The sequence below is a fragment of the Tamandua tetradactyla genome, chromosome 5 (assembly GCF_023851605.1).
Source record: "Tamandua tetradactyla isolate mTamTet1 chromosome 5, mTamTet1.pri, whole genome shotgun sequence".
Taxonomy (NCBI): Eukaryota; Metazoa; Chordata; class Mammalia; order Pilosa; family Myrmecophagidae; genus Tamandua; species Tamandua tetradactyla.
In genome coordinates this window covers 103,858,943-103,882,463 of record NC_135331.1, presented here as the reverse complement: position 1 = coordinate 103,882,463, position 23,521 = coordinate 103,858,943, and the positions used below count along the sequence as shown (strand labels likewise).

The 23,521-nt window shown below is 36.6% G+C and overlaps 1 protein-coding gene and 1 long non-coding RNA gene across 4 annotated transcripts; one reads left to right on the top strand and one right to left on the bottom strand.

The window, feature by feature from the left end:
• Window positions 1-221: 221 nt before the first annotated feature.
• Window positions 222-801, bottom strand: LOC143684730 (uncharacterized). Its single transcript, XR_013176132.1, has 2 exons — window positions 615-801; window positions 222-379 (listed from the first exon to the last, which is right to left on the bottom strand). It is a non-coding gene; the product is annotated as an uncharacterized LOC143684730 (long non-coding RNA).
• ENPP5 (ectonucleotide pyrophosphatase/phosphodiesterase family member 5) lies at window positions 591-10,529 on the top strand. Of its 3 annotated transcripts, none has more exons than XM_077161972.1 (4): window positions 591-868; window positions 3,187-4,050; window positions 5,587-5,763; window positions 9,168-10,529. In XM_077161972.1, exons 2-4 carry the CDS (start codon window positions 3,222-3,224, stop codon window positions 9,590-9,592), a joined length of 1,431 nt encoding a protein of 476 aa, XP_077018087.1. In that variant the 5' UTR covers window positions 591-868; window positions 3,187-3,221; the 3' UTR covers window positions 9,593-10,529. The 3 variants fall into 3 exon arrangements, with proteins under 3 accessions (XP_077018087.1, XP_077018085.1, XP_077018086.1); XM_077161970.1 differs by having other exon boundaries at window positions 593-868; window positions 9,165-10,529; XM_077161971.1 differs by lacking the exon at window positions 591-868 and adding an exon at window positions 875-1,012 and having other exon boundaries at window positions 9,165-10,529.
• Window positions 10,530-23,521: the final 12,992 nt, after the last annotated feature.

The following is a 23,521-nucleotide window of genomic DNA, read 5'->3' as shown; positions in this document are numbered from 1 at the left end:
TATTTACAAATAAAGCTAGAAGCTGAGTCTGGGAGCCTAGATGCATCTACCAGGATAGGGCTTCAGCTTCTTTCCAGTGCAACCTAACCTTGTTCTGAGCCTGCCGTGGTTTAATCTATGCATCCTCAGGTGCCACAACGAATACATGGGAGTTACATCGGAGATCCCCCAAAGATTTTACATTGCAAAAATCTGGACAACACACGTTGGAGCTGCAGAACTGACTAGATTAAATCCTTCGTGAGATAAAGCAGGTAACATCAACGAATAAAGAAAAAGAAGTAAAGAACAATTCATCTTCCCATCGGCATCGTCAGGTGTTTAGTTGTCTCTGGAAGCACCGGCTGTTTATGTGCTCTCTTATCCTGGAATCATCAACCTGAGATTGGGGGGTAGGGGGAGGAGACTTAAGAGATCAGATAAAATAAAAACATCACATAAAAGAAAAAAATAAAGATAGCTTTCAACAGAACCAGAAACCGTCAGGGTAGCGCATAATAACCTCTCAGCATCACTGACCACAGCACAGCTGCCGGACTAGAAGAGAGGCTTTGTGACCAGACAGGAGAGGACCTTAGTGAGCGCCAAGCCTTAGGGATGTTAGGTTTCCCTACCCCTCGGGTCTCCCAGCCGGGTCCCTGCCAGCTCCTCAGCCCGGTGGGTTTTGGCCCCTTCCATCCTCCATACCCAGGCAGCGCCCGCCCCCATCCTGCTGATTGACAGACAGCCCAGCTACTCCTAAGAGCCTGGCTTCACTTAGCAACCGGGCAGAGGTGACAATCACGCCGTAGCCAATGGGAGGCAAGGGGCGGGGCCGGCGGCGAGGAGGCGGTGCTGGTCAGGTGCTCCGCGCCGAGGCTACCCGCAGGTGAGCTGCCGCGGATTTCGGGGGGGCGCCCCGAGCTCCCGCTATCTCCCGGTGTCTTTTGCCCTGTGTCTGTGGGTGGGAGTCCCCCCAGCCCCTCCATCTCATTGCCCCAAGCTGATGCGGACTGACGGGATCGCTGAGAGGGTAAGAGCGCAGGGGGATGGGCGACCTGCCTCGTGGGAACACACACGGATCTTGCGGGTCCGGAAAGCCGTCTCCACCCCCTCCCGGACCTCTCCACTCACATGCGCGACGGAGGCCACATCGGGGCTCCTGCCGGCCTCGGTGGGCGGGACGACCGCGAATTGGGAACGTGCCCTGCGCCGCGAGCCTTCCCGGGGACTAGGATGGAATCCAGGTGGAGAAGAGGAGACGGTGAAACCCCCTCCCCGTGAGGCGTAGTCGTTGCACACAAACCTACTCCTCCTTTACCTTCCCTCTTCGCCTTTCTTGGCGCTCCGGTATTGCAGATTTCCAAGCCTGTCTGTGGAGGAAGGATTGGAGAGGAGAAGAAATTGGAAAGCAGCCCAATGATATCTGGAGCCAGATCTAGGGACTCACGGCATTGTGCAGCACTTTGTACATAGAAAAGAAAGAAGTCCACCTCTCTGTTTATTGCTTTGTGTCATCGATGCGATAATGTTGGTTCTTACCAAACATTCTTAAGCTTTAGACACTTAAGCTGTGTTTACTTTGGTTTGTTCCAGGAAAGCAGTTCTCTCTTCCTCATCACAATTGCTGAATTAAATGTATTAATATAGAGGAAAATCAGGTGTTCTATGTAATCCATTCTCTCTTTTTTTTAGGCTTATTATTTGGGTTAATATTAGACTTCCTTGTGTTAGAAAAAATGAAAAGTGGTAGAGGAAGGGAGAGAGAGAGAGAGAGAGAGAGAGAAAAACTACCATTCTCATCCAGTATATGTCTGTAAATATATGTGCAGTTCCCTAATACATTTGATTGTTGATGTTCCTACCAGAGTTGGACAAATTATTGATATTATATTTCTCTATTTTTAAATTTTTGAACCTTTGTCTCAAGACTATTTCAGTTTAAATATCTTCTAGGTATTGTGAAATCACAGTTAAAAAACAAACAAAACAGAATTATTGCCCTCCAGCCAGTACACATAGTTTATACTTAGTTTGTGGTCCTGAAAGCAAAGCAACCACATTGAGCAGTTTTTATTTACCTGTACCTCTAATATTCCAAAGCAAGACAGGGTCTATTTTTGCAGTTTAAAAATGTCTTCAGCATGTTCAAATTAGGGAGATTTCTAAGGCCAAATTCAGACATTTCTTGGCGAAATGTATTGTTAAGTTCAAATTTATAAATACTGTCATGCAAGTATGTTCAGGAAAAAGGAAGAACAAAAGATTTTTGCTGGAAGTACAGGCCAGATGACAGACAAAATTTACAAATATGCTGTTTATCCATATTGTCTCCTATTAGCTTTCTTAAATAGAGCAAAAATTTTAGAAATATATGCAGATTTTAAAAAAATTGCTCCAAAGAGTTTTAATCCCATGTGCTTTTTCTATATGTATCACTTAATAATTGTTGACTAATTTTCACATTAGGAGAGTCAGTGTCAAATTTCAGAATTACTTTTCTGTTTAGTTCAAAATTTAATGTTTAGTTTAAAAAATAGGTTATGTTTTGTTTATTAATAAATAAATGCAGATTACATTCACAAATGTTTGAATGTCAAGTTCATCTGTTTTCCTCTCTCTTTGGTAACATCTCTAAACATGATGAACCAAGCATGAGGAGGTTGGTTTTAAAAATAGAAGTGTATAGAAAAAAAGCACCAAATACCATTATTATATTTATTAATGATATTTTCTTGTTACTAGGTTCCTGTAGTTAGTAGTTGACAATGGTAAATATGTTCATAGGAACTTGGCTATAAAAAATGTTCCTGACCAGCAGAAGTCAGCCTCAACCTGAAAATGTTTCCAAAAGTTGTAATTATTTAAATTATGTCATTTAAAAGATGCTATTGAGGAGCTCATTCAAATGATTCCTTTGTGGAATAGTTTGAAAATTATTGAAAAGTATAAGTATTTTTGTAATCTGATAAGCTTCTTAGCTTTATTATACAGGTAGCCCAGGTCTTTAGTCTAAGATGGAGTTCTGCAATATAATTCTTCCAGGCTGCAATTTATGATATACCTGGGATTAGTAAACACCATCAGTCTCAGTTTGGGGTATAGTATACAGAAAAAAAATTATAAAAGAAAATATAATATAATTTGTACTTATAATTATTAATATACAAAAGAAGTTTAAATATGACCTATATGTTTATTCTACAGATTATCTTATGCTGGATTGATCAAGTACTTTGAAAATGACTTCAAAACTTCTCTGGGTGTCCTTCATGCTGGCTGCATTAACATTTTCAGCTACATTTTCTCTCCATTCAGACCACCAAAAAGTTCTGCTTGTTTCATTTGATGGATTCCGTTGGGACTACTTATATAGAGTTCCAACACCTCATTTTCATTATGTTATGAAATATGGTGTTCATGTGAAGCAAGTGACTAATATTTTTATTACAAAGACGTACCCTAACCATTATACTTTGGTAACTGGCCTCTTTGCAGAGAATCATGGCATTGTTGCAAATGACATGTTTGATCCTATGCTGAACAAATCTTTCTCCTTGGATAACCTGAATATTTATGATTCTGAGTTTTGGGAAGATGCAGTGCCAATATGGATCACAAATCAGAGGGCAGGACATACTAGCGGTGCAGCAATGTGGCCCGGAGCCGATGTGAAAATACATAAGAGCTTTCCTACTCACTACATGCCTTACAATGAGTCTGTTCCATTTGAAGATAGAGTTGCCAAAATCATTGAATGGTTCACATCAAAAGAACCTATAAATCTTGGTCTTCTCTATTGGGAGGACCCTGATGACATGGGCCACCATTTGGGACCTGACAGCCCACTAATGGGGCCTGTCATTTCAGATATTGACAACAAGTTAGGATATCTCATAAAAATGTTGAAAAGGGCAAGGTTGTGGAACACTCTGAACCTAATCATCACAAGTGATCACGGGATGACCCAGTGTTCTAAGGAAAGAGTCATAGAACTTGACCAATATCTGGATAAGGACCACTATATCCTGATTGATCAATCTCCAGTAGCAGCCATCTTGCCAAAAGAAGGTAAATCTGACCTGAATGGTGATCTGAGACTAGATGTGAATTTGCTCTCTTCTTAAACAGATAGCCCAGTGCAATTGAATGGGAGTTTTTATCTTTGTGCCTTTAAAGTATACTTGCCTGAATCATGGTAGTATACTGGGATTTAATCCTTAGACAATAAAAACACAAACTCTTTTCTCCTTAAGTCTATCTTTTTTCCAGAATATTAAAATTGATGTTCTATAAATTAATGGCAGTAGGTTTTAACTATTTTGGGGTCATGGACTATGATGAAATCTTCAGAAAAAAACTTGAGATGGGAAAATACATACAAAATTTATAAACAATTATAGTGATTTTTGTGGACACCCAGAGCAGTCTATGGCCTACTTAGTACCTGCTTAATAGGAAAGCAGGGGAACATAGGAAAAAGAGTTTGGAACCAAGCCTGAGGTGTATTTTCCTCCGCTATAGAGTAAGTTATAAACAAAAATACCAGGAGCTTTTTTAAAAAAACAAAACATCAAGTCCTCGTATCAACCCTGTCACCAAAGCATTACCTCCATTTTAAAGACCAATAAACAAATTTCAAAAAAAAAAGGGTTAGCACCCTAAATTCACAAAGTAAGTAGCAGAGCATGATGCAAACGTACCCCTCTGTCTTCTTTTTTATCACCTCAGAGGCATTGATCAAGGTTGGTCTAGGAAATGAGAGGACAGTTTTAAAAACTGGAATATCTCACAAAGGAGAATTATATCCTTTACAGGAGTATTATGAGGACCATTGAAACAATGTTAAAATACCCATGTGTACCTATACACAAAGTTTCCACCAAATTCAATATAAAATAGCAAGGTTTTCTCTTATTGTTTAAAAAAAAATTACCCCTTCAATCCCCTTAATAAAATTGCAAGATGTACCCTTGTTGGGGGAGTGGGGGAAGAACAGGGAGGAAGCCCCAGCAGATGGATTTTTAAAATAAGGAAAGGATTAAAGATAATGCCCAGATTTATTGCATTTGAATTTACAGGTAGTACTTTTGCAACACCTCCAGTGTTTGGGGGACCTTTCTATTTTGCAAGCTGCTGCCCTTCTCTCCCTTCCCAGCTCTCTTACCATATTTTCTCATCTAGAGAGTCTCTGTCTCTGCACTTATAACTACCAGCTCTTTGTTTTTGCTTGAGTATTTCAGTGCCTTAGACATTCATACTTAGTGCCACTAATTAGTACATATATGTGTGTTTGTCTATGTTTGTGTGTATTTAAGTCTTTAAATGGGAGATTAGAAACTTCTGGTTCTGTAAAATGCCCTCTTAATTCTTTAAGGTGAATTTACTTATGATGGGAAATTTGTTTCCCCTTCAAAATTCTTTCCTCAAAGGGGTTAGGATTTCTTCCACATAAAATATCTGACTATATTTCATTATGTTCAGTGTGCTGGCTTTTTCCCTTAGTATGGAGTCTGCATTTCAGAAATATTATTTGACCTTTCTTGCCTATAGTTGTTTGTAGCAATATGTTATTCTCAGTGCCTCTTTTTCTCTCTTCTCTTTTAGGTAAATTTGATGAAGTCTATAAAGCACTAGTTCATGCTCATCCTAATCTTACAGTTTACAAAAAAGAGGACATTCCAGAGAGATGGCATTATAAGTACAACCATCGAATTCAACCAATCATAGCCGTGGCTGATGAAGGGTGGTATATTTTACAGAATAAGTCAGATGACTTTCTGTGTGAGTATGTTAGAGTATTTCTTCTCAATCTGCATCGTTTTATTTTTGTGGTTGCTAAAGTGGATACTGTATATAATAACAGTAGTTTAGTGATCAAATAGCTAGCTAGTGTTATACATTAATACACTAGCCAGTGCTATACATTAATAGCAAAATAAGAATCCTTGGGGATTTGAAAAGAGATGATTTCTTAAAAGTGAAACATTTTACTTATGAAATCATTAGACCAAAGATATCCCATTACCTCCACTGATAATTATATCTGTTCTATTCTGAAAAAAAAGATAAAAAACTGAAATTAAGAAATTGAATTATTTTCTGCATCTGTTTTATATTCTAAACTAATAAAAATTAAATCTCTGTATTTATTTGCAGTTGATAGCTTTCTAGTTTCTTTGGCCTTCTGGTTCTGTCAAAATAGGCCAACCTTGATTTACACACTGGAGATAGTTCTAAAAAGAAGTATGTATGGCATGGATAATAATAATGTATCAAGACTATTTTCTTAATATAATTTTGGAGCTGTTTTAACTGAATACATTTAGATTGCATTTAGAATAGAATGGAAATTCCATTTTAAATTCCAGTAGGCAAAATAAGGAGTGTAATGTGTAACCCCCACCCCCACCCCCCATCATATAGCTTTTAAAGAACTAATCAAATGGAAAATTCATCCATAGGATTTTAAGCATGGCTATTATGATAGTCATTTGCATATTTACTCAAATCCATTCCCTGCCCTTTCCCTGCTCTGCTTTGTCTGGCCTGTGGCTGACATCTTTCCCCAAGTTTCTTTGCAAACTGGTTTCTGGTTAGGTTCAGCCAGTAGAAGGCTCTGGCAGGTTTGGAAGGTGGAAGGAGGGGTGCAGCCGGGCTATTTATCTCCCATGTTCTCTGCTTCAGGCAGTGCCCTAGCAATGGCTTTGCTTCCTCCATGATCCCAGCTCCCTCTGGACAGTTTCTCTATTGTCTCCGCTCCTACTAGGTAGCCTGGCTCTTTTGTGCTCTGGTAACACTACCTCTTCCTCCTGTTCCTCCAGCCATAGGGGTAGAAGGAGCTTTCTGGTGTTCGTCATCACCAGGTGTCCTCACCATCCCATGGTTGCTTCTCAGTTCTTCAATACTTTTATAACTAGTCCCCCATATTAAATTACCTCTACTGGCCTACCTGGCATGGCTTCTGTTTTCCTGATTGGACAGATACTAACATGCACTGGGAGTTTTTCTACTCTGTGACTTAAATGTTAAAGAAACTATATTGTGTCAATACTTAAAATATTATCAAAAGGAGCTATCTAGAAATGTTTTTGGGTATTGGTCCTTGATATATATCATATATATATATATATATATATATATATATACGATATATATCGTATATATATATACACATATATCTGACATACCAAAATGTCTCCTAAGGTAGAATTGGGCTCCTATCATATTCATTGCCCTTGAAAGAAAAGCAGTTGCCTAACTATGGCATTAATACAGTATATGTAAGTCTTAGTAGTAAATCTGTGTACAAAGTACACATTTAATCATACCAGGAGAACTTGTCTTAAGAAGATTTAAGAAAACTAATTTCTTGGACCATGAGAATAATTGCCATCTTTTTATGTTCAGGTTTTCTTGTATAGTGCAGGCTGCTCTTTGGTTAGAGGGATTGCTCAAAAAAGGACTGCTTTCTTTGAGGAGATTTGTTTTTCACAGTTAACATACATTTTAAGGGCTCTTTTGAAGTTTTAGTTTGGTGAACTACAATTGCACAATAGGCTTATTTCTGGTAGAAAAATAATAATGTGCTCCTATTTATGTTACATTTTGTTCATTTATTCAACAAATACTCTATTAAATATTGGCCACTGAATCCCTTTTCAACCCGAGTTCCCCAAGAGAATTAAGTCCTAATGCTTATATCAGTGATTCTCCAAGCATGTCCTCTGTACCAGCAGCATTCAGATCACCTGAGAACCTGTTGGAGATTCAATTCTCTAGCACACTGCAGACCTGCTGACTTAGAAACTCTTGAGGTGGGATCCAGCGCTCTGTTTTAGCGCACCCTTCAGGAAGACTCACACACACTGAAGTTTGAGAACCACTGCCTTAAGGCTTCCAGTTATGAGATACTGCCTACTGGATCAGGCATTATGGAAGGGGTTACCACTATTAAACAAAGGCCCTATTAATCGGAAACATTTTGCTTGTCACAATGGTTTAATTTTAATCTGCTTTCCTGGTAAGAAGTGTGAATATGAATTGACTTTGCCTTTATGATCACCAGAGCTCAATACTTATAGAAATGAATGCAGCAATCAATTACAAACCACATAATGGTGTATTTCCTGATGCTAAAATAAATTAGTAGAATAGGCCAGTAACTTTGCAGATAATTATTAATGAAATTGTAAGTCCAGCATTGTTTTTACTTGAATAAATGAAAAAGAATCCTGGCATTCAGAATAACTTCTTTGGATAGATTTTGCCTGTCAGAGTTGGAATTAGTTTTAGATGACTAAAGGTTAGTTCATGAGTTTCTAAAAAAATCGATATGGAGCTTCCTTTTTGCTCTTTTGCTCTGTTCTTGTTCCCATTGTAGATTTCCCTGTAGCAGATAAAGGTATTAGAGACTGATTTGCTGCTCATTCTCCTCACCTTTAAAAATAAATCCTTTCCATTTTCTTAGGTTGCCATCTCCTCAGCAGTAAATCCTTCACTTTGCACTGATATGATGCCAGGCACACATGTCTTTAAAATGCAGCTTTTATTATGCTGGATTTTTCATCCTTCAATTTTGTATCACGTAATTCCTCAGAAGCCTTGTGAAGTTTGTTCTTTCTTTTGTGGTCCCACTAAAGCACACTGTGCTAAGTTGGATCCTGATCTGAACCTCCAGAGTCAAGACTTCTCCATTCTACGTACAACCCCTGACCTTGCTTGTAGGAGTGAATCGTAGCTATAACTAGAGGTCTTTTATTGGTAATTATAAGTTTAGAAGCATATTGCCTCCGTGAGACTAAGAGTGCCTTTATCTTTAGACCAATAATTGGAACGTAGCTGCTACCCAATAAGCATTTCCTAAGTATTAGTTTACCCACCACCCCCCAAAAAAAAAGACTCTCATTTTTTCCTCACTTGCCCAGTTTTGCTTTCTATCCTTCCTTCTCTGCTACTTAAAGTAGTATTGGCCTGTGAGAAAGATTTGTGATCATTTGACTTTTTGCTTTCTGAAGTGAATTGTGATATCAGTAACAGCAGAGATTTTTTGTAAATGAATATTTTATTTTAAAAGTCAACTTAGATAAAATTCTGATTTAATTTCAGAACTTGACCATACAACAGTTATTTCCATTTTCATGCCATCTGGTTGGCTAACTTACACATGCATTTTCTCTTTCCAGTAGGCAACCACGGTTATGATAATGCATTAGCAGAAATGCATCCGATATTTTTAGCCCACGGTCCTGCCTTCAGAAAGAATTTCACAAAAGAAGCCATGAACTCCACAGATCTGTACCCACTGTTGTGCCACCTCCTCAATATCACCGCCATGCCAAACAATGGGTCATTGAAGAATGTCCAGGATCTGCTTAGTTCAGCAACTCCACGAGCATTTGCTTACACGCAGAGTACTACCCTCCTCCATGGCAGTGTCAAACCAAGGGAATATGAGCAAGAGGAATCGTATGCTTATTTCATAGGGGTCTCTCTTGGTAGCATTATAGTGATAATATTTTTTGTCATTTTCGTTAAACATTTAATTTACAGTCAGTTTCCTACCTTACAAGATATGCAGGCTGAAATAGCTCAGCCACTATTACAAGCCTAGTGCTACTTTTAAGAGGAGATTTCATAATTATGTCAGTGTTTAAAGGTTTCAAATTTTAGGAAACCAGTTTCAGACATTTGCACAGACCATCAAGCAGTTATATACATGCATAGGTTTAGTCACACTTGCGCACACACACACACAGACACACACACAAAGAGACAGAAAGAAATTCTCATATCTGCAAAGGATTAAAGATGTGTGACTGCCTCTATTATTCTCTCTAGCTTACGAATAGATAAAATCCTGCTATTTGGACTTGGCATATATAATGTATATATTTAGCAACTTTGCACAATTTAAAGTACTTTATATTTTGCACTTGAAATTACTATCTTGATGGGTACATTTATTTGGAATGCACTTTATGGACAATTATGTCTTATAACTTGGTTGAAAAAGATAACTTGTTATTTGTTGTTCAAGCTGAGTGAAATTTCTATTAATTCCTGAATAATAGAGAAATCTATTTCCTTGAATTGGGAGAATAAGAAGAAAGTGAAACTTGTTGAAAAGTAAGTGTGGCAACTTTTATGCCTGGAGTTTTGGAGAAAGGCGTTCCAACAGCAGGTTGCATCTGTGGGTATTTGCTGTCATATTTCGTTCCAAAGGACATGGACCTTCATTTTGTCCACCACCACCCCCATACAAATCTCAAATACAGATAGACTCATTCTAAAGATATTAGATTCTCTCATATAATCTATTGTTGCTATTTCCTGATTAGTCATTTTACTCTTATTTTATAATAATACATTATTAAATTTTTCTTTTCTATATTATTATACTTTTCTTTCCTATAAAATCCAGCAATAGCCTGAATAGAAGTAAGCAATTGGGCATCATCTCAGTAGTGTTTTTCTCTTGTTCTGTAATTATTTGCTTCTTTGAAAACTAAATCACTTATTAATCACATTAAAAATCAAATTAGATAAAACTATGTTTGTTTTTATTCCTGGTAATATGTAGTAATGGAGCACAAGCATCTTACACATTTTGAGCATTTGCAGATCCATAGTTGAAAGAGAACACAAACGATATTAGGTAACATGTGGGTTAAGTAAGCCTTAGAAAGAGCTGTGTGGAAAAAATTTAGACACCACTACATCTGAGACGTTCACATTGTACCCAGAAGAGTGTTAAAGTGTGGCTAATGGCAAAGATTAGAAAAATAACTTTTAGAGGTAACAGATATTGAAACAAAGGAGTTGAAAGTATAGCTTTGTTTCAGGAAATATTTGAAATACCCATCCAACAGGTGCTCAGTAGAATCAAAATTGAATTCAGGTTGCAAGTAGATTTCTACCTCCTGGTTAGTGTTTTTTACCTGCCCGGTCATCTCAATCCCTCTCATTTCAACAGCCTAAAACTGCTTTAGGGCAGGCCACGGTGGCTCAGCAGGTAAGAATGCTTGCCTGTGATGCCCGAGGACCTGGGTTCGATTCCCAGTGCCTGCCCATGTAAGAAAAAATAAATAAATAAAACTGTGCTTTAGATCTCTCAGTAGTCAAGAGGTTTGGGAGAAGCACAGTATTATCTAAGGCTTCTTAAAGGAAAGAGAAGCCCTGGAAAGAAAAGCTTTCCATGAAGAAAATAGAAATCCATTATATAGACACGTGGCCCACAGATGATACTGTGATTTAATGTGTATTTATGCACTATTTGGCTAATAGGGAGATAAAATGGTTTAAGTATTACAGAAAAAAAGGACAAATCAGATGTGAAAACTAAACATGACATAGTTAAAATACATAGCTTGTTTCCTAAAATAAGATGGATGCATTATTTTTTTAAATGATACAATCAATGTTAGCACCTAATTTTCATTTCATTATAAACCTTCTTAATAGACTAGAATAGGATTTGGAAATCAACAGTAGATATAAAAGTTGAAAAGTTAGATGGTGAGTTAGCAAGCTTCCCAAGAAATTTGGGCCCTGATTAGACATCTGAGAACACTAAGGTTGGCTTGCTTTGTAGCTATGAAGTTATATACATCATTACAATGTTAATATAATGACTACTGCTCTTCAGGTAGTCTCTGTGCGTTTTTAAGTTGACCGCTGTATTAAATTCATTTAGTAATAAGAAAGTAAATTATGTTACATTCAATAAAATATTAAAATTCTGATATGAATATTTGATTATTGAATGATTTCCTTTATTTGCAGATACTTATTTTCCTGTAAAAGATTAGCAGAAGAGTTTACCTGAAGGAATATAAAATTTTAAACATTTCTGGTTAAATCCAATCACATATCATCCTTTGATAACTTTTCTTGTTTATTTCACTTGCATATCTTCTTGTTAAAACTTTGTATACAGTGAACAAAAATTACTATATGGCAATGAAAGTTTAACTAATTTTATTAACTTTAGGCAAGAATTTTTTAAAGTCCAGAGGAATAAAACTTTTCCCCCATTTTTGCTCAATAGCCTCAATCAGTCATTTTGTACAATTTATTGATTGATAGGATTTTTCCTAGTCAATACACATTTTGAAATATCTTCTGTCACTCTTCCATTCAAATATAAAACTGCTTTAAAAATCTTAGTCTTTTAGTGAAACTAGAACCCTATTATTAGCCTCAGTTTCTTACAGAACCTATTTCAAGAAAATCTAACAAAGGACCCAGTTCTTGTAGCTCTCAATTTTTTTCAGCTATTCATTAGTGACGGGGAACAAACTCAAGAAACAGAGTTAGGAGGGATCTGAGGGATCTTTAAAGACCTGATTTAACAAGGGCCTTAGAAAGCAATACCATGTTACTGCCAGAGGGAAACAGGACCCAGATTCCCTGATCCAATTTGTACTCAAAGCCAAGTTGCACTTGTGGTAAATTTACTTCTGATTCAGACTAGGAGATAATTATCCCACCCCAAAGCAGGGGATAATTAATAAAGGTTCCCACCCTTGCCAGGCTATGTACCCCAACTTCTGTCCTTTAGTTCTGCAAGGCTAATATTTGTCTTCCAAACTGACCAATATCCCCAGAACAGCAATAGTCACAAATTCTGGGCTCACTTGGGAATTTGAGTCTTCTCTGCATCTAACCCTGGTAATTCCTCATTAACCTGTGGGCAATTTGATGTTTTATTTTATTATGAACTCCTGGTAGGATGGTGCAGACATACTTTTCTTTGCTTCTCTCTACTGAGTACAACTATAAACCTTGAAAATAGTGCAAGAGATGATCAAGGTGGAAGGTGGTAAGAAGGTGAATGGGTTAAGAACCCCAGAACTGGAGGAAGATCACAGTGTTAGGGCTTCTGGCATTCCTCTACCCAACACAAGAAGGCAACCCGACCCAGCATTTCCCAATTCTCGTGCTAGCCACAGAAGGCGGTCCATGCAGGCTCATCCTCCCCTGCACTGAACAGGAGTCTCTCTGACAAAGGCAAGCCCAGTCTGGAGAATCTCTCTGCCCCACAGGCCTGAAATTTCTCCCCTAGCCAGAGACACTGGGAAGAGCAAGCGACACCTGTGAAAGGGACCCAGCCACAAGTGGCCTGTTCCAGGAAGTCTCTCCTACCCTGCAGGTTTAAAACTCTCCTCCTTTGCCCAGAGACACCCAGATGAGTAAGGAGCACCAGCAGGGGAATCTCATAATAAGGCTCCCTGACCAAGAGACCCCAGGTAGCTGGCATGGGGAAAATCCTAGTCCCCTAGAAGGCAGGACCAGCAGGGATCAGAAGGTGCCTCAGCACTACCTCATAAGCCAAACAACCAATAACTCTACAAAGGTTCTGAAAATCATACTGCCATTGGAACCACAACCCATGAAAATAGGTCAAGACCCACGTGCTAAACCCAGACAGGGTGACTGCTAAAATAAAATTAAAAAAACATTGCATGGGGCCCAGTGTCTCCTAATATTAAATGGACAAAGTGGCCAGGATGCATTTGAAAATACCTATTATACCAAGAACCAAGAAAATCACAACTTGAATGAGAAAAACAACCAGCTATGCAACACTAAAATGAGTCAGATATTGAAATTATCCAATAAGAATTTTAAGACAACTGTCATAAAAATACTTCAATAACCATTTGCAAATTCTCTTGAAAAAAGGAAGTCTCGGCACTTTAATAGAATAATTTAATAGAAATTATTAAAAATGGAAATTATAGAGCTGACATACTAACAAAATATTTTCTGATGAGCTCAATAGGAGAGTGGAATTGATGGAGGGTCCAATTGGTGAACTTGAGTATAGAGCAACAGAATTCAATGAATCTTAAACCTCAGGGACATGGTGGACAGTAATAAAATATCCAACATTCGTATCATCAAGGTCCTAGAAGAGGAAGAGACAGAGAGTCGGATTTGAAGAAATGACGGCTGCAAGTTTCCTAAATTTGAAAAAAGAGACATAAGTCTACAGATCCAAGAAGTCGAGGGAACTCCAACAGGATAGACCCAAAGAAACCCACACCAGGACACATCATGATTAAACCTGTGAAAATACAGAGGGAAAAAAAATGTTGAAAGCAGCCAAAGAGAGTGCAACCTAGAGGAGAACACCAGTTTTACTGACAGCATATTTCTCATGTGAAACCATTGAGGCCAGAAGGTATTTCTCAAGTGCTGAAAGGAATGAAGGGGAAATAAAATCATTACCAGAAGAAGGAAACCAAAGAGAAGTTTTCCCTAGCAGAACAACTCGTAAAGACCGGCTAAAGGAAAGTCTTCAAACAGAAAGAAAATGGTTAAAAAAATAAGAAGAACCTTGGGACATCAGGAAAAAGGAACAACATAAAGAACAGAGATGTGGGTACATATAGTGACCATCCTTTTCCTCATGAGTTTACGTCATGTCTGATGATTAAAACAAAAATTATAACATCATCTGTTATTAAAGACAATATTTAAACTTGTGGAAGGTTAAGGAATATAACTGAAAGTGAGGCTTCCAAACTTCATTTGAAGTGGTAAAATGTTTATAACATTAGACTGATATTAATCACATATGTAGATTGTAGAACTCAGAGAAACCACTACAAAAAGATATACTCAGAAAGACTATAAGTCAATTAATATGGTATTCTAAAGAAAAATGTCTCCAAACCCACAGGAAGGAAATAAAGGAATGAGAATGAGAAGAAACAAATAGAAAACAAATAATAAAATGGCATAATTACAGGCTAACATATCTATAATTACCTTAAATATAAGTGATCTAAATATATCAACCCCAAAAAAGAGATTGGAATAGTGGATTAAAACAAAAAATAACTCCATTGTACACTGCTCTAATTCAAGACATACATAGGTTGAATGTAAAAGGATAGAAAAATATATACCATTCAAATATTAATTTAAAGAATCAGGAGTGATTATATTAGTATCTGATAAAGTAGAAGTAAGACCAAAGAAAATTATTACAGACAAGGGGAGATACTACATAATAACAAAAGCATCATCTCACCAGGAAAATATGACAGTCCTAAATGTGTGCATGCCAAGTAGCAGAACCTCAAAACACAAGAAGAAAAACTGATTGTACTGAAAGGTAAAATAGATAGATCACAATTATAGTTGGTGTTCTAGTTTGCTAGCTGCTGGAATGCAATATACCCGATTTGGATAGCACATTAAAAAGGGGAATTTAATAAGTTGCTAGTTCACAGTTCAAAAGCCATGAAATGTCCAAAAGCAAGCCTCTAGACATGTTTTATCTAAGGCATCCAGGGGAAGACACCTTGGTTCAAGAAGCCCGATGAAGTTCAGGGTTTTTGTCTCCACTGGAAAGGCATGTGGCAAATGGCAAAGCCTACTACCTTCTTCTCCAGGCCTCTTGCGTCATGAAGCTCCCGGTGGCCTTCTCCTTCATCTTCTCCAAAGTTTGCTGGCTGGTGGGCTCTGTGCTCTCTCATCCTTCTGTCGTGGTTCTGCAGCTCTCTCCTCGTTCCCAAAAGGGACTCTCTCCAAAATGTCTCCTCTCTTATAGGATTCCAGTAAGTAATCAAGACCCACATAGAATGGGTAGAGACACGTCTCCATCTAATCAAGTTTAATACCCACAACTGATCCAGTCATATCTCCTGGAAATAACCTAATCAAGTTCCCAACCTATAGTACTGAACAGGGATTAGAAGAAACCATTACTCGCACAAGACTGATTAGGATTAAAACCTGGTTTTTCTAGGGTGCATAAATCCTTTCAAACTGGCACAGTTGGGGACATCAAAACTCCCCTCTCAATACTGATAGAGTTTCTAGACAGAGACTAAGCAAGGATATAGAAGATCCTGACAAATAATCATTGATAGGATGTAATTACATGTACAGAACTCTCCATCCAACAATAACATAGCTGGCAAAAATGCTCAACAGTACACATATTTTTTTAGGCGCCCATAGAACATTCACCAAAATAGACCATATCCTATATCAAAAAGCAGACTTCAATACATTTTAAATAATTGAAATCATACAATTGAAACTACAGAATGTGTTCTGTGACCACAATGGAATCAAAGTAGAAGTCAATAATGGAAACACAATAGGAAACTCTAAATATGTGGAAACTAAACAATATACTTTGGAATAATCCACAGACTAAAGAAGAAGCCTCATAGGAAAATTTTAAAATTATATAAACTGAATGAAAATGAAAACACATGTCAAAAAATGTGGAATACAACTAAAGCAGTGCTGAAAGTGAAATGTATAGCACTATATCTTAAAACTGGAAATGAGGAAAGATCTAAAAATCAATAACCTAGTTCATATTTCAAGAAACTAGATAAAGAACAAAATAAATGCAAAGGAAGCAGAAGGAAGAAAATAATAAAGGGCAGAAGTCAATTCACTTGAATATAGGAAAACAATAGAAAGTATTAGTGAAACATTTGAAAAAATGAATCTTTGCAAAAAAAATCAATAAAATTGATAAACTTCTGACAAGACTGGTAAAAATAAAAAGGTCACATAATCACAATATCAGGAATTAAATAAAAATATCATTACAGCTCCTATAATTTAAAAGATAATAAAAGAATACATCAAGGAACTTTATACTAGTAAATTAATCATTTAAAAGAATCAGATCAGTCAGTGTGACAGTGGCTCAGTGGCAGAATTCTCACCTGCCATGCAGGAGACCTGGGTTTGATTCCTGCTGGATGCTCAAGCAAAAATAAATAAATAAATAAATAAATAAATAAAAGAATCAGATCAATTGCCCCCAAACCTTCAAACTACCAAAAAATCAATCAAGATGAAGGAGACATATGAATAGCCCTATAAACATTAAAGAAAATTGAATTCATACTTTAAAAGCTTCTGTAAAATAAATCTCTAAGCCTCGATGGTTTCACCAGAGATTTATATCAAACACTTAAAGAACACTGTGGAATCTGTCCTGTAACTACTTGTTGAAGAGTGCTTTGAAAACTATTGCTTTTTTATTTCTTTGCTTTTTATATATGTTATACTATACAATAAAATAAGTTAAAAAAATTAATTCCTTGTTTACCCAATCTCTTCCAAAAAATAGAAGAGGAAGGAACATTTCCTGTATTAGTCAGGATTCTATGGAGAAATATGTAAAGAGATTTTTTAATAAGAATGGGCTCACACAACCATGAGGATTGGTAAATCCAAATTCTGTAAGGCAGGCCACAAGTTGGAAGCTTGATAAAGGTGAAGTTGGATTCCCCAGGAGAAGAAGGCTGGCTGAAATAAAGATAAAAATAATTCTTCCTGACTGATGAATCTCTCAGTTCTAGCTTTAAGGCCTCCAACTAATTGAACAAGGAGATGTGTCTCATTGCTGAATGCAATCTCCTTTGTTGATTGTAGAAGTAATCATCCATAGATGCAGTCAACTGACCAATGATTTAATTTCATCTATGAAATAGTCTCCCTATAACAATCAGTTCTTACTTGAACAAATAACTCAACACCCTAACCTAACCAAGGTGATTAGCCATCTTATTTCTCAATTTATTTTATAAAGTTGGTATTATCTTGATACCAAAACCAGCAAAACACAGTAAAAAGAAAAAAAGAGAAAAACTTTGGGCCAGGCTCTTTCATAAACTTAGATACAAAATTCCTCAACAAAATATTAGTAAATGTAACCCAGCAACCTATAAAAAGAATATACAAAAGGACTAAGCGATATTTATTGCAGGTTTCAAGACTGATTCAACATTCAAAAATAAGCTAATGTAGTCCACTATGTCAACAAACAAATGAAAAGTCACATGAGCATATAAATCTGCATAGAAAAAGCATTAAAAAGAATCCAACACCCATTCATGACAAAAACTCTCAGAAAATTAGGAATAGAGATTAACTACCTCAACTTGATAAAGAGCCTCTACAAAAGACCTACAATTAAGATCTTACTTAATGGTGAAAGACTGAATACCTTCCTCTATGATTGGGGAACATGGCAAGGTGTCTTATGTTATCACTTTTTTCCCATAATACTGGAGGTTCTGGTCACTGCAGTAAGGCAGGAAAAAGAAATAAATGACATATAAAGTGGAAAGAAAGAATGAAATTGTCCCTATTTGCAAATGACATGACTGTTTTCATAGAAAATCCCAAAGAATATTATTTGTGTATACTGACAATGAATGTACAGAAACATATTAAAATAAAATAGCATTTACTATCACTCCAAAGGAAATGAAATTTTTAGGTATAAACTTAACAAAACATTGACAGAATGGTATCCTGAAGATCGCTAGATGCTGATGAAAGAAATCAAAGAAGACTTCAATACATGAGGAGATATACTATGTTGATGGATTGGAAAACTCAATATAGTAAAGATGTTAATGTTCCCCAAACTGATCCATAAATTTAATACAAATCCTATCAAAATCCTGTGGAGAGCCGCCTCCCGGGTCTGGCCTAGTGGACACGCTGCGGCCTGCTCTAGAGTTCCCCCCGCCCATCGAGTGAGTCAAGATGGCGCCCGCATCCTGTTTCCGCGTATGACGCACGCGCCCACCAACCCTATCTTCCAATCACCTCTGTATACGTGGCACTAACCTATTGGGTTTGGGCACAGTATATAAGAGGTTACCCGGACAGGGTGGGTGGAGACGACCCATAGGGAGCCGTACCTGACGGCCGCATAGAGGTTGTTCCCCCGCGGGGTATTCTGTCCCGCGCGGAATTTGTAACAGAGCTTGCAAGCTTAGCTCCAGTAAAGGTCTGTGCTCACAACTGCAGCGTGTCTCGAACCCGTGTCTGTCACTTGAGTCGGTTTGTCTGCGTCTGTCTCTCTCTCCCTCCTGTTCCCTCCGCCGGCCGGGGACCAGAAGCTGAGCGAGACGGCGCCGGACAAAATCCCAGCAAAGTTTTGTAGACATATTCAAGCTTATTCTAAAATTTACATAGAAAGTCACAGGCCCTAGCTAAAACAATCTTGAAAAATAATACACTTGTAAGAATCACCATAATTGATACTCAGTCTTACTATATAGATACAGTAATCAAGACAGTGGGATATGGCAGAGGGATAGAAATAAGATCAATGGATGAGAATAGGGAACCCAGAAAAGGCCCATATAAATAGTCCCAACTAATTTTTGACAAAGGTACAAAAGTAATTCAATGAGGGATGATAGTTTTTCAACAAATGACAATGAAACAAGTGGACATCCATAGACAAAAAAACCCCAAAACATCAGCCTGAACACTTACTTTATGCAAAAATAATTCAAATTGAATCATAGACTTGAATGAAAATGTAAAACTTTCAGAAAAATGAAAAAACTCTCATGGCAAGAGGCATGAGTTCTTAGACTTGTCACCAAGAATACAACTCATAAAAAGGAAAAATTGATAAATTGAACCTTGTGAAAATTAAATTTTTTTGCTCTGTGGACACCCAAAGAGGGTGAAGAGGATAAAAAATAAGCTTCAGAATGAGGGAAAAATTTGCAAACCACATATCCAGCAAAGGACCATAATGTAGAATACATATAAAAACTCTCAAGACCAAACAGTGGAATGTAACAATCTGACTCAAAAATGGGCAAAAGATGTGAAGAGAGATTTCACCAAAGAAGAGCAGATGCAAATAAGCACAGGAAAAGAATTTCAACGTCATGAGCCAGGAGAGAAAAGCAATGCCTCTACAAACCTACCAGAATGGCTAATACAAAAAATAATGACACCAAATGCTGGTCAGGATGCGGAGAAACTAGGTCACTCAAACTCTGCAGGCTGGACTATAAAATAGTACAATCTTCAAAAAATCAGTAAGGATGGCTTCCTTTTTACTAGATTTTCTTTAAGAATTTGTGTAAGATGGGTAATATTTCTTCCTTAAATATGCAACAGAGCTAACCAATCAATGAAATCATCTGGACATTGAGGTTTTCTTGGACATTTAAGGTTTTAAATAACAATATAATTTCTAAGATAAAATAAGGATGTTTATTCCATTTGATTTTGTATCAGTTTTGCTCAGTTGTTATTTTTAAAGAATTTTTCCTTTTAATATGTGTCAAATTTATGGGAAAATGCTTATTTGCTATCGGTTTGTTTTTTACTTTTAATTTTTATTCTAGTAACATATATATGACCTAAAATTTCCCCCTTCAACCACATTCACATATATAATTCAGTGCTGTTAACTACATTCACATTGTTGTGCTAATGTCACCAACTGTCCATTACCGAAACTTCACAATCAACCAAAATAGAAATTCTGTATAATTTTAGCTTTAATAACCATTGCTTGCTCCCAACCCAGCCCCCAGTAACCTATAATTTAGATTCTGACTATGAGTTTGCATATTCAAATTACTTCAAATCAGTGAGATTATACATTTGTCCTTTTGTGTGTGGCTTATTTCACTCAACATGATGTCTTCAAGGTTTATCCATGTTGCTGCATGAATCAGATGCTTTAGCTTTAAAGATGACTTTAGCTATTCAGGTTCCCTTACCCTTCCATATAAATTTGATGATTAGTTTTGCCATGTTGCTGCATGAATCAGAGTTTCATTCCTTTTTAATGCTGAATAATATTCCATTGTATGTATATACCGCACTTTATCTATCCATCCGTTGGTTGGTGGACACTTGCGTTGCTTCCATCTTGTGTCATATCCACTATGAATAATGTTATGAACATCCGTGTGCAAATATCTGTTCAAACCCTGCTTTCAATTCTTTCGGGTATATATCTAGTGGGATTGCCAGTTCATATGGTAGTTCCATACTTAGCTTTCTGAGGAACCACCAAACTATCTTCCATAGTGGCTGCACCACTTTACATTCCAACCTGAAATGAATGAGTGTTCCTATTTCTCCACATCCTCTCCAACACGTATTTTCCATTTTTAAAATAGTGGCTATTCTGATGGATATGAAATGGTATCTCATTGTGGTTTTGATTTGCATTTCCCAGATGACTAATGATGTTGAGCACCTTTTCATGTGCTTTATGGATATTTGTATATCTTCTTCGGAGAGATGTCTTCAAGTCTTTTGCTTATTTTGAAATTGGGTTGTTTGTGTTAAGTTGAATATTTTCTTTATATATTCTGGATATTAATCCTTTACAGATATGTGGTTTCCAAGTATTTTCTCTCATTGTGTAGGTTGCCATTTTACATTCATGATAAAGTCCTTTGAGGAAAAAAATTTTTATTGTGATAAGGTCCTATTTACCTGTTTTTTCTTTTGTTGCTTGTGCTTTGGCTGTAGTCTAAGAATTCATTGCTGAATGCAAGGTCCTCGTGTTACTTCCCTATGCTTTCTTCTAGGAGTTTGATAGTTCTACCTTTTATATTAAGATCTTTAATCCATTTGAGGGTTTTTTTTTAAATATGGTGTGAGGCAGGGGCCCTCTTTTTTTTTTTTTTGCAAATGGGGATCCAGTTTTCCCAGTACTATTTGTTAGAGACTATTCTTTCCTAATTGAATGGTCTTTGTCACTTTATCAAAAATCAATTGGCCATAAATGTGAGAGTTAATTTCTGAGCTCTAAATAAATTCCATTGGACTATATGTCTGTCCTGTGTTAGTGCCATACTTTTTAAAATATGGTGGCTTTGTAATAAGCTTTGAGATTAGGAAATGTCAGTTCTCCAACTTCATTCTTCTTTTTGAAGATGGCTTTAGCTATTCAGGTCCCCTTACCCTTCCATATAAATTTGGCAATTAGTTTTGCCATTTCTGCAAAGAAGGTTATTGGAATTTTGTTTGGGATTATGTTGAGTTATTAAATTGTTTTGGGTGGGATGGGCATCTTAATAATATTTAGTCTTCCAATCTATGAACATGGAATGTCCTTCCATTTATTTATGTCTCTTTAATTTCTTTTAAAAATTTTTTTAGTTTTCAGTTTACATGTTCTTTACATCCTTGGTTAGATTTATTCCTAGATATTTGATTCTTTTTTTGCTATTGTGAATGGAATTTTTTCTTGATTTCTTCTTCCAGTTGTTCATCGTTTGTGTATAAAAACACTACTGATTTTGGGGTATTAGTCTTGTACCCTACCACTGTGCTGAATTCATTTATTAGTTCTAGGATCTTTTGTTGTGGATTTTTCAGGATTTTCTGTATATAGGATGATAGCATCTGTAAAGAGTAAATGTTTTACTTCTTCCCTTCCAATTTGGATGCCTTTTCTTTCTTTTTCTTGCCAATTGCTCTGGTAGGAAATTCCAATACAATGTTGAAAGCAATGGTGACAGTGGGCATCCTTGCCTTGTTCCTGATCTGAGAGGGAAAGCTCTAAGTCTTTCACCATTAAGCAGGATATTAGATATGGGATTTTATATATATGCCCTTAATCATGTTGAGGAAGTTTCTTTCTATTCCTAGTGTTCTAAGTGTTTTAATAGGGAGGGTGGTGTATTTTGTCAAATGCATTTTCTACATGAGTTGATATGGATATGTGATTTTCCTCCCTTTATTCCATTAATGTGGGGTATTACATTAATTGATTTTCATATTTGAACCAATCTTGTATACCAGGGGTAAATCCTACTTGATCATGTTGTATAATTCTTTTAATATGCTGTTGAATTTGGTTTGCTGATATTTTGTTGATGATTTTGGTATCTATATTCATAAGAGATAATTGGCCTGTAGCTTTCTTTTCTTGTGGTATCTTTATCCAGCTTTGGTATGAGGGTGATGTTGACCTCATAGACTGAGTTAAGGAGTGTTTCCTTCTCTTCGATTTTTCGGGGGGAATTGAGTACAATTGGAGTTAAGTTTTCTTACAATGTTTGATAGAATTCTCCTGTCAAGTCATCTGGTCCTGGGCTTTTCTTTGGTGGGAAGTTTCTGATTACTTTATTAGTAATTGGTTTGCTGAGATCTTCTATTTCTTCTTGAGTCAATGTAGGTATTTTGTGTGTTTCTAAGAATCTGTCCACTTTATCTAGGTTACCTAATTTATTGGCATACAGTTTTCCATAGTATCCTCTTATGGTCCTTTTTATTTCAGTAGGGTCCTTAGTAATGTTCCACTTTTCATTTTGGATTTTTGTCATTTGTATCTTCTCTCTTTTTTTCTTTACCAATCTAGCTAAAGTTTTGTCAATTTTATCAATCTCTTCAAAGAACCAACTTTTGGCTTTGTTGATTCTATTTTTTTTTCTATTTCATTTATCTCTGCTCTAATTTTTGTTATTTCCTTCTTTCTGTTTGCTTTGGGTTTAGTTTGCCCTTTGTTTTCTAATTCTTCCAGTTTTGAGGTTAGTATCTGATTTGAAGTATTTCTTCTTCTTCTTTTTTTAAATGTATGCTTTCAAAGCTATAAATTTCCTTCTCAGCACTGCCTTTGCTGCATTTCCTAAATTTTGGAATGCTCTATTTTTATCTTCATTCACCTTAATATATTTCCTAATTTCACTTTTGATTTCTTCTTCAACCATTGGCTATTTAAACGTGTTAATTTCCACATATAGCCCCATTCTGTCGTGTTTGGAGA